This window comes from Paracoccidioides lutzii (genome assembly GCF_000150705.2).
Source record: "Paracoccidioides lutzii Pb01 unplaced genomic scaffold supercont2.17, whole genome shotgun sequence".
Lineage (NCBI taxonomy): Eukaryota > Fungi > Ascomycota > Eurotiomycetes > Onygenales > Ajellomycetaceae > Paracoccidioides > Paracoccidioides lutzii.
In genome coordinates this window covers 600,492-613,062 of record NW_015440963.1, presented here as the reverse complement: position 1 = coordinate 613,062, position 12,571 = coordinate 600,492, and the positions used below count along the sequence as shown (strand labels likewise).

General features: G+C 46.2%; 7 protein-coding genes across 7 annotated transcripts; 4 read left to right on the top strand and 3 right to left on the bottom strand.

Moving 5' to 3' along the window:
- Window positions 1-280: 280 nt before the first annotated feature.
- On the top strand, window positions 281-2,229 carry PAAG_06256 (hypothetical protein; the record flags this gene model as incomplete). Its single annotated transcript, XM_015845836.1, has 4 exons — window positions 281-358; window positions 419-674; window positions 728-1,665; window positions 1,729-2,229. The coding sequence occupies 4 exons, from the start codon at window positions 281-283 to the stop codon at window positions 2,227-2,229; spliced, it is 1,773 nt and encodes a 590-aa protein (XP_015700062.1).
- A 693-nt stretch (window positions 2,230-2,922) lies between these two features.
- Window positions 2,923-3,920, top strand: PAAG_06255 (mitochondrial co-chaperone GrpE; the record flags this gene model as incomplete). Its single annotated transcript, XM_002791944.2, has 3 exons — window positions 2,923-3,225; window positions 3,360-3,785; window positions 3,888-3,920. 3 exons carry the CDS (start codon window positions 2,923-2,925, stop codon window positions 3,918-3,920), a joined length of 762 nt encoding a protein of 253 aa, XP_002791990.1.
- A 984-nt stretch (window positions 3,921-4,904) lies between these two features.
- Window positions 4,905-6,485, bottom strand: PAAG_06254 (phenylalanyl-tRNA synthetase; the record flags this gene model as incomplete). Its single annotated transcript, XM_002791943.2, has 1 exon — window positions 4,905-6,485. One exon carries the CDS (start codon window positions 6,483-6,485, stop codon window positions 4,905-4,907), a length of 1,581 nt encoding a protein of 526 aa, XP_002791989.1.
- A 411-nt stretch (window positions 6,486-6,896) lies between these two features.
- On the top strand, window positions 6,897-8,076 carry PAAG_06253 (mitochondrial dicarboxylate transporter; the record flags this gene model as incomplete). Its single annotated transcript, XM_002791942.1, has 4 exons — window positions 6,897-7,032; window positions 7,110-7,114; window positions 7,171-7,269; window positions 7,369-8,076. The coding sequence occupies 4 exons, from the start codon at window positions 6,897-6,899 to the stop codon at window positions 8,074-8,076; spliced, it is 948 nt and encodes a 315-aa protein (XP_002791988.1).
- A 1,303-nt stretch (window positions 8,077-9,379) lies between these two features.
- On the bottom strand, window positions 9,380-10,225 carry PAAG_06252 (cytochrome c oxidase polypeptide VIb; the record flags this gene model as incomplete). The annotated part of the gene is made up of 5 exons (XM_002791941.1): window positions 9,380-9,414; window positions 9,497-9,560; window positions 9,673-9,754; window positions 9,864-9,894; window positions 10,159-10,225. The coding sequence occupies 5 exons, from the start codon at window positions 10,223-10,225 to the stop codon at window positions 9,380-9,382; spliced, it is 279 nt and encodes a 92-aa protein (XP_002791987.1).
- Window positions 10,226-10,611: 386 nt separating this feature from the next.
- PAAG_06251 (hypothetical protein) lies at window positions 10,612-11,268 on the top strand (the record flags this gene model as incomplete). The annotated part of the gene is made up of 3 exons (XM_015845835.1): window positions 10,612-10,671; window positions 10,770-10,960; window positions 11,169-11,268. 3 exons carry the CDS (start codon window positions 10,612-10,614, stop codon window positions 11,266-11,268), a joined length of 351 nt encoding a protein of 116 aa, XP_015700061.1.
- A 360-nt stretch (window positions 11,269-11,628) lies between these two features.
- PAAG_06250 (hypothetical protein) lies at window positions 11,629-12,163 on the bottom strand (the record flags this gene model as incomplete). The annotated part of the gene is made up of 2 exons (XM_002791939.2): window positions 11,629-11,766; window positions 11,843-12,163. 2 exons carry the CDS (start codon window positions 12,161-12,163, stop codon window positions 11,629-11,631), a joined length of 459 nt encoding a protein of 152 aa, XP_002791985.1.
- Between the last annotated feature and the right edge of the window lie 408 nt (window positions 12,164-12,571).

The window sequence follows — 12,571 nt, the reverse complement described above, 5'->3', positions numbered from 1 at the left end:
CAATAATGATGATAGGAGACTGAGATGACCCCAAAAGGCTACTTCCAGAGACTCCTCCCAGTGACGAGACTAGGGTTTAAGGTTTGAGGTTTCGATAAGACCAGCACAGTCCCTCGTGAAAAGGAATAGCTGACCTTGGGAGTTGGCATTTACCCTCTGTAGGACTGGACACCGAGGCTTCCAAAAATAGAGGAGCAACACCTATTCTTGATCAAACCTTGACATTCACAAATCCAAGCAAGCGACCTGCTATTACTCAAGCTGAGCAAAGTAAAGAATGATGCATGCAGTTGAACAGAAAGTCCATGAAATTGCTGCACATGTTGGCTTGAATATTCCGAGAAACGCTACCCCCACAGTGAGTTGCCAAAGCATACAATTCCGAAATCTCTGCCGAAAGAGGTTCTGACTCAAGCAGCTGCCAAACGTAAAAGCTCCATGTAGCTTGAACATCGGCGTATCGGGAATGCAAACATCTACCGAGCGCTTCAGATACCAGCTGTGGCCTAGTCTGAAAAAGACAGCAGCAGCAGCGGAGGGACGACACACACCAGATCTGAGTGACTTGAAAAAGAACCCATTCAAGGAGGGTGGAACACTCCACCGGCGCCGTAAGATCAGTGTCCCAGAGCTTGGGCTCATGACAACCGTTCAGGAAACGTTCGTAGATTCACGTAAGTCTGGGATGGTACTTCAATCATGTTTGCTGTCACTAAGTATCGAATAGCCACGATACCTGGTAAATTTCCTAGCCATGAGCGGTCAAATAGTGCTCCGGGAACATCTTGGGGTCGGGGCACTTTTGGAAATTCTGCTCTAGATCCTGTCGGAGAGCCACCAAGTGCCTCTAAAGAATCGTTTGGAAAAGTGGTTGGCCAATCTGCTTTAGATGATTGCGGACATAAGTCAGGTAAAAGGGTTTCCTCGCTCTTGCTCCCCAATGCACTAGATGCATATCCTTTGGCAGTAGATGTGACAAAAACATCAAAGGCCAGCTCGCCTATGAAAAGTTTAGAACAAAACACATCTAAAGAGGAAGAGCCACCTGCAGTGCCCCCGAAATCTCCTCGACTTGGTCTTCGGATCCCACCAACGCAGCCAATGACCAATTATTCCAATTCCAGCCCAAGCTCTTTTGATACCACATTGGCAATGGCGACAAATTGTGCTCCAGCCGATAATTCATATGCAAGTGGCTTCATATCTCCATTACAAACCAAGAAATCCGGAACGAACCTGGCTTCACTTGAATCGGCACACCCTTCCACCACACGGATTTTACCAGGAACGGGCAGACAGTCATCGCTTCATACGAGGAACAGGAGTGCTGGGGTATGCCAAACATATCAGAACACGAACATGCCCGCACCGACGCTGCATAGGAAATATTCGATGCCATTGAAACAGCAACAAAATTTCTCTCCAGACTCAATGAGTTGGGGCCAAACCCCAAGGAATGAGTCACCAATCGACAGTCCACAGGCTCAACACGCCAAGAAGGAACCAATAGAAGATGGATTTCTCATCCTTCCAGCAGGTATCCCCGCACACACTGCGCCGAAATTGCTTTCCCAATACGAAATTGAAAGATTGAGAATCCAAGCACGGGAACAAGCGACACGATTTGAGGTACTGAAGTACTCAGAAGTCAGATCGCTTTCCAGGGTACGTTCATAAATTTCTGCGCGCTGTCCCTGTCTAATTGTAAAGCCACTAAAATTGCCAAAGGAATTGCGTGCGCTCGATAAAAGATGCAATTATCTACGGGAAACTCATATATCTTTGCGATCAGGGCGACACAGCCTACACACACGCATGATCTCATACCTAAAGTCACCCCGAGTATCCAAATTTACAAGGGAAGGAATCTTAAAGCAAGAAGAGGCCCTCTCCGAACTTGATCAATCCATCGACGAATGGGTCTTTAAGTTGGATCAAGCTGAAAATAGAAGGAACCGTGTTCGCCAGAAGTTGCTTGAGCATATAGCTGGTGCGCTGTTACTCCGAAACTCATATTCGGAAGACGATATTTTGGGCGACGATCAGACACCACCTCGAAGTCCCAGCAAGATGGATTCTCCGCCAAGCAGTAGACGCAGGGACGTAGAGTCGATCAAGGTATACGCAGATGCCGAGTTGCGTACCTTGTTTGCCAACATTGAAAAGGAGATGGAGAGGATGGCAAACTCCGATACGTCGACTTCACTCACGACCGAAGTGGGTGCTTAAGTAGCTCGCCCTTCCGATAAAACATTTATCAACTTCATGGTCTTCAACGCTTTTTCTAACAGTCTTCCGACTTTTGATGGTCTTCCCCATCTTTGAACATTCCTTTTTACAACTTCTCTTTTCCCATTCTTTTAAAGTAGCTTGGTGAACTTGAAAGGACTTTTCCTTCGCTCATAACACGCACCTAACACGGTTTCGGCCGTAGCGCAGGTGCTAGAAAAGGAGACAAGAATAATTAGCTTCGAACTTTTTGGCATTTGCTCATCCTTTCGTTTTTTCACTGTTTCATATGTTTTGTTGGTTATTGTTGTATATATCTGTCGATTCCGTACATAAGTCGAAGCAGATTTATGATGTGATGAATAGCTAATGGGAGGATGATGCGATATCAACGAAATTAAATGAATTGGCTTTTCCCCATAACACGTCTGATCCCTAATTGTAACGTATATAACCAGTGATGAAGAGTTTGGATATGGACTACAGATTCTAAAATCTCTCTTGTTGGTTTGAAGTGGGTTGGAATTAGCTCTTTTCGGAAAAACGTTAACCCGCAGGTCATGAAATTTAGAATTCCATCGCAAACTTCAGATTTCTCCAGTTATTAAATATTTGACCTAAATCTCTCCATATAGTTTGACATTATTATTCCCCATTCTTCTTTTCAAGGAGCACATTCCATATTTCTCCAGTATGATTTCAAGAGCTGTGCTACGACAACACCAGGTGGCGAGGTCTGCCCTTTCAATTCGCTCTATGTCAAGCGCTACTCTGCCTGCAAGAAGATCTTCACACTTACAACCCTTTTCTCGATCAATAAAGCCATTTCCTCCCCGATTATGCCAGAGACATTCATCTACCCATACCCAAGAGGACAGCTCCAAGAAAGAAGCTGCTACTCCTGAGGAGAATGGGAAAGAAGAAAAGCCCGAGGAATCGGAAGACCCTGTTCAGAAAGAGCTTGAAGTTATGAAAAAAGAAATTATTGATCTCAAGGTATGGCTCTGGGTTTCCTTGTACATATTCTGTATTTTCTTTCCTGATATTGTTCATGTATTCTCAAAACTTCTCTCGTAGAAGTTGTTTTTATTCAATCTACAAGCCTAACCCGTTGAAATCTACACCTATAGGATAAATATCTCCGATCCGTGGCCGATTTCCGCAATCTCCAAGAACGCACACGGAGAGAAGTAGAGTCTGCCCGGAATTTTGCCATTCAGCGATTCGCAACGGACCTCCTCGATTCCATTGACAACCTTGACCGTGCCCTTTCTGCCGTCCCCGCTGAGAAAATCACTGGCGAGGCATTGAAGGAGAACAAGGACTTGGCCGATTTAGTGTCTGGTCTTAGAATGACAGAGCGTGTATTATTCAGCACCTTGAATAAGCATGGATTGGAGAGATTCGATCCTTCCGAGCTGGTTGAGGGCAAACCCCAAAAGTTTGATCCGAAACTACACGAAGCGACGTTCATGGTGGCGGCGGAGGGGAAGGAGGACGGTGACGTGCTTCACGCTCAATCCAAAGGATTTACTCTTAATGGCCGTACACTAAGGGTAAGTTCTTTTTGCCCCTTTCTTTCGCATGTCTACGAGTTCTCCTGCGTTTTACCCAGATATGGAGTTAAACTGACACGGTCCTTCTCTGTTAAAATACAGGCTGCAAAAGTTGGAGTTGTGAAAAACTCATAGGCATCCGTATTCCATACGAGAATCAAAAAATGCCACGCACAAGGTATTACCATCTGCGCTATATTCCTCAACTCTCCATCCCCTGCAATCACAATAACAACAACATAGACGTCTCGAGCGCCAATCTCTTCCCTCTCCACACCTCCCCTGTACAGTTGCGGATGATCGAGTTCCATCTGACCTTTACTTTACCTTATTTATCTGTATGATATTCCCCAGCATGGATTCCACACGGCCAAGGAAAAATCAATGTATGAGAACGGGCAGAAAAACATGGGAACGGCGTTTTTCCTATCTTGATCATTGATCTTCCTTTTTCTAAGAACACACGGTACTATTTGTTGATAAATAAGCTCATGTCCTCCTTGTTGACGGCACTGCCTTTTCTAAGTTTGTTTATTGACTTGTCTTCTTTCATACACTGCCGATTGATTATTGTTCTCTCCTCTCTTGATATGTTTGTGCTCTCTGGTTGGTTTGGGGCTGTTTTAGCATGTCATGATATGGCGGATTTTCTATTTGTGTCTTCAGTCGTCTTTCTGACTTCACTGTTGCACTTAAATCTCTATTATAGATTATAATGGATGGCTCTTGGGAAATTATGTACCTCGCACAAAGATTCATTCTGAAAAAAAGATATCTGTTTCAATCGAACGGAAAAGCACATGCATGATACTCCTCCTGCCTTCTTTTTGGTTAATTACAAGGTTCGTAATGTTTCAGGCCACTTAAAAGTTACAGAAGCCATTGTAGGTCTTGAGAATGGGATCAAGAAGTGGTAACTATAGCGAAATGCAGCAGGTTCCAAGTATATTGGATTGTTTCATATAAATACAGCAGCTTTGTCACAGGGAGACTACGACACTTCAGATAGCAAGCAATGAGGCCAGAAACACATGTCTAAAATTACATGACAGAAAAGATCTGTCGAAGATACAGCCTCACCCATCAAAATGTTCAAAAGCTGCCCACATCGTATCACCATCACCTTATCTCCACCCCAGCCCTCTCAACCAACCCCTTCCTAACCATATCGTGCAACTTATTCGTTTCGTCATTGGTCAGCGTCCGCTCCAAACTCCTGTAATTAACCCTGTAACAAAAACTCTTCCTCTTCGTCTTCGGATGCGTAAACTCATCTACAAGCTGCACATCCTCCACCAAATCCCCCGCAACATCACGCACAATCTCCATCATATCATTTTCATGGAACGGCATACGACCCCCTGCAGCAGCGACGCCCGCGCCGCTGGTGGCGCCGGGGGGCAACCAGAATGCAACATCCTTGTAGCATGACGGGTGTTTCGAAAAGGGGATGAAGCGGGTGATCTTGCCAGCCTGAAATTGGGAGAGGAAGCGCGGATCCTGCGACCAGAAGAGGCGTATATCTGGGATGTTGAAGAGGAGCATGGCGATACGCTCTATGCCCAGGCCGAAAGCCCAGCCAATGCGGTGTGGGACGTCAGAGGCTATGAGCAGTTCTTGTTTGACGACGCCGCAACCGAGGACTTCGAGCCAGTCGCCTTGCCAGAATACTTCGAGTTCCCACGAGGGACTGGTGAAGGGGAAATAGGCCTCGACCCAGCGGACCTTGAGGGGTTCCTGGTTCTTGCGGGCTAGTTCCGGGATTCCTTCTCGAGCAGCTGTGAAGATTTTAATGACGAGACGTTCGAGAGAGCGTTTGAGGTGGGTTGCAATGGCTTCTGTTTCCTCGACGCTGAGGTGGTCTGCTTGCAGAGGGTTTCTTTGCGGGTGTATTGTTGGGTTTGGGTCCTCGACTTTAACATTATGAGAGGGGATGCTGTTGGCGTCTTTCATGATTGCCTCTGCAGTCTGCTGTGAATATTTTAAGGGATCTTCTCGTGGGCGCTTCCATAACCTCGCACCTTCCATCTGGTGGAAGACCGGATAGTGACTCCGGTCAATGGCATCGCGCCTATAGACGTCTGCAATGACTGTATATCCCTTCTCCTCCGGGCGAGTTTTCTCGTTCATATTCATCCGTTGAAAATAAGAGTGCTGGTGCGCGCTCGTGTGCGTTCTCAAAACAGTTTTTTTATTCACGTAGTATGTATCCGTCCGACTTCGTCCAGGGTGATCCGCGGGGAACCCGAGGACGTCGAAGTTCTGCGTCGTCGGGACGATGGGGTTCTGTTCTGCATAATTGCCATACTCTGGGCCTGTAAATTGGCTTTCTATCAGCTCGCGTGTGATTGCAAGGGGGTGGTTTTTATCCAGATATAATCGACGCCCAATATGCGAAAGAATATTGTTGGGGGTATTCGTCCACTCGTCGACTGGATGGGTTTTGTCGCCGTCCCTAATTCCCTCCCGCGTTATCTGAGCTGATGGAGTTTGGTGGTCGGACTGGTCCTTTGATATTCTCAAAGCATCCTCTAAAACTGGATCTGCTGCTGCTCTTCCTGTAGCTGTTGAGTTGTTATATCTTGAACTCACGAGCGGACTTAATTGACTCCTCCACTCAGGACTCCTCGTGAACCTGGCTGCGATTGCCCGCGAATTGGAGGCCAACCATAGCGCCCTGCCAATCGGGAGCAGTCGCATGTCTCTGGCTCACCTACTCGGAGCTTCTTCCGGTGTGGGTTTTTGTCCTTGCGCCGTCCTGTTGATGAGCAGCTGTTCCACTACTCTCATATATACATATATATTTCAATCGCTGTGTCGCTGGTCATCGTCAATTTCTTCGCCGAGCTAATTGTAAAAATTATGCAAGCTCTGTTGTTATCCCGGAGCCGTACTTAAGAGACTTGGCACTATCCAGCCAATAGAAAGCCTGATATCCTCATTAATTTTTTACAAAGTTCGGGAAATCCTTTTTCATCAGCGACATCGGATTTAAATATGTAAACCCTCACCGTTTGGTTTAAAATATCCACAGACAAAGCACTCTTCCTCTTCTCCCCCCTCCTTCAACGCTTTGCTCAGGCATGATGTATATACGTCTGAATTGTCAAGATGGCAGATAGTGACAAGATGAAAGGCTTCAAGCCCCGTTCTGCTCAGCAGTCATCACCCAAACTCCATTATCCCTTCTGGTTCGGTGGCTCTGCCTCTTGCATGGCCACGGGAGTAACGCATCCTTTGGATCTCTGTATGTTTTGATCCTCCATTTTTATCCTCTTTTTTGGGCCTATTAGACGTGGTTAGCTAACTCATTCTTGCTTACAGTAAAGGTAATTCTGCGGCGTTTCTTTCCCATCCTAACAAGGGCTAATATTCCCGCGCATAGGTCCGCCTCCAAACCCGCAAACCGGGCGACCCAGCTGGCATGTTTAGAACGATGGTTTATATCATCAAGAATAATGGAGTTCTTGGGCTATATAATGGGGTATGTTTTATAAATTTTATCTCAAACTTGTTGTGGTAGCTCGAAAGGTGTATATCGAAATGAAAACCGGTGGAACTAACTCGTCCGGGCATATCGCAGCTTTCCGCCTCCCTCCTCCGCGGCATCACATATTCCACCACCCGCTTCGGTGTCTACGAAGAGCTGAAATCCCGATTCACCACCGTAGAGTCATCCCCGTCACTCCCCACCCTCGTCACAATGGCCTCCATAGCAGGATTTGCAGGTGGCCTGGTCGGAAACCCCGCCGACGTCCTAAACGTCCGCATGCAATCCGACGCCGCGCTTCCCCCCGCGCAAAGACGTAATTACAAACACGCCTTCCACGGCCTGATTCAGATGGTTCGCTTGGAGGGCGCTTCAAGTCTGTTCCGCGGCCTGTGGCCCAACTCCGCGCGGGCAATACTCATGAACGCATCACAGTTAGCCACATACGATTTTTTCAAGAGCATATGTATGCGACACTTTGGCATGTCGGATAACATCAACGCACACTTTACCGCATCGCTAATGGCAGGGTTCATGGCGACGTCCATATGCAGTCCGGTCGATGTGATCAAGACGCGGATCATGACTGCTAGTCCCGCGGAGTCGAAGGGACAGGGTATCATTGGGCTGTTGAAAGAGGTGGTCAGGAAGGAAGGGTTCTCGTGGATGTTTAGGGGGTGGACGCCTAGTTTTGTGCGCCTTGCGCCGCAGACGATTGCGACGTTTCTGTTTTTAGAAGAGCATAAGAAGATTTATCGGGCTTTGAATCCACCAGCCGCGGCGCCAGGGGTTGCGATATAAATAATCCCGTAATGGAAGGGATTTTTCCCCCTCGCGTGTCCCCTGTTATGCGGAATAACCCAAATAATTGGCTGGGATTTTGATGTTCAGGGCCGTTCGGATACACCTTGTCGTCTTCACATGTTGACGCTTTATATTTATGCCTCTCCTTCATCCCTCCACCTAACCACCCATCCCGTGTGCGATTTCCTCTGTGATCTTGATTCGGATACCCAACAAGCGATATCAATTGCTACCATTAGACACCCCATCCGTGAATCTCTATTCCCACACATATCATTCCTTCCTTTAACCTCAACACCAACGACAAACGATTCAAACCCACATCCATACCTTTTTCTTACCTGAAGATTATAGAACTCTGGGTTCATATACCACCCCTTTTGGCGTTGGACAGAAAACTAATTGGAAAAAGCATACCAGAAGCTCTAGAGTTAGACCTGTTGTTCTTTGCCATTTCCCTCCTATTTCAGTTTGTTTTTGTTTTTTCAATGTTATTTTCATATACAGGTGTATATGCATGAGCGTCTACAGCCATGCCCTCTTGGATTTTTTCTTTTTCTTTTTCTTTTTTTTTCTGGATGTACTAGGCTGTTTTCTTAATAGCCTTTGGATCGTGGATAGGGGATATATAACGTCTGGACGGTTGGGATTTCCCCTATTGTTTCCTGAACATAAATACCGTGGTTACGATAGAGAAAACGGTGCATGATACATATCATATCACATATCAGCTAATGGGCATAGAGTGCAATACGTACTCAAGGAATGCAGATGTAAAAAGGTAATTTGAAAGAAATTTCAAATCCATGTGGATTTTTGCTAAACAAAGGGGACGAAACAGGTCGTCATAGGAGGACTTTTTCCAAACTCCTAAAAATGGCCAAGAAAGAGACGGCTGGGCATGCAAGGTATAACTTAGTCAACAGAACTAGCTTCATATACATGCGGTTACACGACTTCGATGCAGTATTTCTCTTTTTAATATACTCTTTCAATTCTTAAGACGTATATATACAGTGATAGCACCTCCCACTTCCACTCCCAAAAGAGAAAAGAAAGATGAAAACCACGGGACCATACAGAGCAAATCAATAACTCATTCACAACCTCGTACGTATGGAATATTGAAGTGTATTTGTGCAGTGGGGTAGATACCGTATACTACTTCAATAAGGGACTTGACCCGTGGGATTCATCCCTCCCTTCCCCTTTCTTGTCCGGCCGCAAGAAGACCCCTCTCAACTTGAACAAAATATTTCGCGCAACATTTACATTGTACAGCATAACTCTCGGCAACCATTTACCGATCGAGTCGGGCGGGGAAGTTACCGGCTTCTATAGCGGGATTCATATATTAGCTCCATATACATCGATATAATATGACTGGATAATTTTCTCATATAGATATTGAACCTACCGCGTTGGCCATCCCATCTATCAGTCCAGGACTTGGGGCAGAGAGATCTGTAGGCGAGGTAGAACTGTTCCAATATCATGAGGTGTCCGTAGAAATATATCACATTTTGCCTGGTCACGGGAGAGACGTGCGCATTCACCCGTCAAAATGTAGTGGACCAATGGAAGGGCAAATACCTGTCTGCATGGGCGGAAGTCCTCGCCCTTGGCTATAATGCACTTATGGTAGTCGACGTAGTTTTGCCAGCAGTGCTTCGTTCTACGAGTCAGGGTGGTTGTCGTTAGTACTTCGACAAGACGTTGGGGATGACGTTGAATGCGGGAGTTAATTGAAGAAACAATGAAAAGAGAGATAAGGGGATTCTTACTGGTTTTGATTGGGGAAACGGGCATCGAAGCCTGTTGTATATGTTAGTGAGTGAGGGAATACCGAGGTCGGGTTTAGAGTGGTGTTTTGAGGGATGGGGATGGAGAGTGGCTCTGGTCATGTCATGCATCAATGCAATGGGGACAGGAAGAAATGCAACGATGTGATTGGGTTGCCTCTTTGGTTCATATGTACATACCAGCTGTTGCAGGGTTAGTCAGTCAGTCAGTCAGATGTAATTGCGATCCCCTCCAATGGATGTATGTATTTGTGTGGAGAGGACGGGTATTACTTACCAGTGACGAACTTGAAGGGCTTGGTTTCGACGGGTTCATCGGGATCAGCGTCCGGGATATGTGTCATGGTGTATGTGGAGATGGATTCCAATTAGGGTCTTGATAGAGCGTGTCTCTACCTGTATCTGTGTAGTTGGGATGTTAAAAGAGTTCGATGTTGGATGTTCATTCAAGATAATAACTGGTTGCTGAGATGAAGGTCTAAAGTCCCGTGATGTGCCGAACCAAGGAAAGCCCTGATTGGGTGGCAAGGATTTTGTCGGACCAAACATCCATCATTCGAACCACCCCAACTAGCGAATATCCACTGCTCACTCCTCACTGATCCACAAACCAACCTTGGAACACACCTCACTCATCTTCTACGCTGACGGTCTGGATATTTCATACACAGTCCTAGTTACTTGCTGCAGCAATTGGCTATCTTCTCTTGACTGCTCTATATTCATCACGATGTTCCCTACTCGCCCACTGAGAATGCAAGCCACCCAGCCTCGTCTAGGTCCTTTGCCCGTGAGTAGATTCCTAGGAGACCCCAATAGTAGCTCTTTTCGCCTCTCTTAATTTGCAGAAGCAGATGCCATGATACTGATATTTTCTCTTCTAGAAAGAAACCCAAAGCGGTATTTAATCACCCCTCCTCCCAAGACTACAACATCAAATTGCGACGAACGTCAAGAGAGGGAAAGTTTGATTCTCTGACTGTTCCATATGCTAAACAACCATCTCCCACGTTCAGCTCACACAGTATCCCAGCGCCTCCGAACCCTCAAGAAGATCCCCCCAGAATTGTTCCCTCTGGGTACGTTATCAAGACCAAGATTAAGAGCCTCATCCAAAATTTGTCATTGTGTTTCATACCTTTAAACTAACATGCTAATTACAATCCATTCTTTTCTCATCCAGGTTTTGTTCTTTCGTAAGTCATTTCGTTAAAGGCTAAACCCCCATTACCCATCCAACCCGGGGAGCGAGACCCAATAACTAACAAGCGTTCTCTCCAATTCAAGCGTTGCCGTCGGTGCTGCCACATATTCCCTCATCAAAAAATTGAGAACGGACAAGACTCTCCGTCTGTCGCGACCTAAGCCTGAAGATGTCAGCCATTAAGATATAGTCCGTATAGCGGCACAGAAATATCTCCGAGAGATAGGATGTCAAGAATAAGTTGTTGGTCGTTGGCAAAGGAGGGGTTGTGTGTATATCTGTGTAGCGCATCTCCCCAAATCTCCAATTTGTATTGTTAGGCCCGTGTGCTCTCATCTAGTGGGTGTATGTGTGGGAGCAAATTGGATGGCTTGTACATGTATATATTTTTTTCATTTCGTTCACGCATTGTGTGCTTTGCAAAAAGGCAGAGTCGAGAATAAATCAATAACAGCATTCGATATTACTTCTGTGTTTCCCTCTTTGTCCCGTTAGTTTTCGTAGTCGATCAATTCATAGCGCGTATCATATATAATACCAGATTCATTCGGGTTTCGGCCCAGCAATATCTAGACCTTCCAAGCCTTGCATGGGATCTTCAGGATGGCTATTCGATCCCGCCCCGCCCCGTTCAGCGATTCTATCCTCTTTGCTAACGGCATGCTGAGCCAAATAGCCCTCCTGAACAAGTAACCGCCGTTAGAAAACCAGTAGTTAAATCATCAACCACCCAAACAAAGAAAGAAAGAACCAATACCTGTTCCCAAATCGCCGTCCTACTCCCCAAGCCCTCATTACTATCCTTCTGCGGCTTCGCAGCAGCAACCTTAATTATCCGTCCATACAGTTCGCTCTGGTCCATATTGTCAATGGCATCTTTGGCATCCTGCGCGTCTTCGAACTCGACATAGCCGAAGCCGCGGTGCAGATCGTTTGAGGAGGGCGCTTCGGGTTTGGGCAGGGTGATATCGACAATTTCACCGAAGGGAAGAAAGGCTTCTGTTAGGGTGCGGATTGTGACGCATTGATCGAGCCCTCCGACGTAGATTGTGTTCTTAAGGCGGGAGGCGTCAGACATGTTTGATGTTTGGTTTGGTTGTGATCCTGGTTTGTTGTTGCTTTTGTACGGAAAGAATTGGGTTGTAGTATTAAGTACACATATAGGAAATCGTTTATTTTTAAGGGGGTATCTTGTCGTTCAACAAACGTACAAACTGTAGTATCTGTCAAATTGCGCTCTTGAAGCTCCCTCAACTAGGAAGACCTGACGTTGTTTGATCTAATCACGACCTCTTGAGGTTTTGACGTTGGGAGGGGCAATATATCACGTGATGTGTGGGTGTTCTGTGGCTGCTGTTCGCTGTGGCTAGTGTTTCTCAGAAGCAGAAGGCCACCTGGATCAAATAGTTGACCCTGGGGCAAGTTCCCCAGTCAATATCAAGTCCAGGGATCGCGAACAACTACAACCCAAACCCTGGAATTGGGA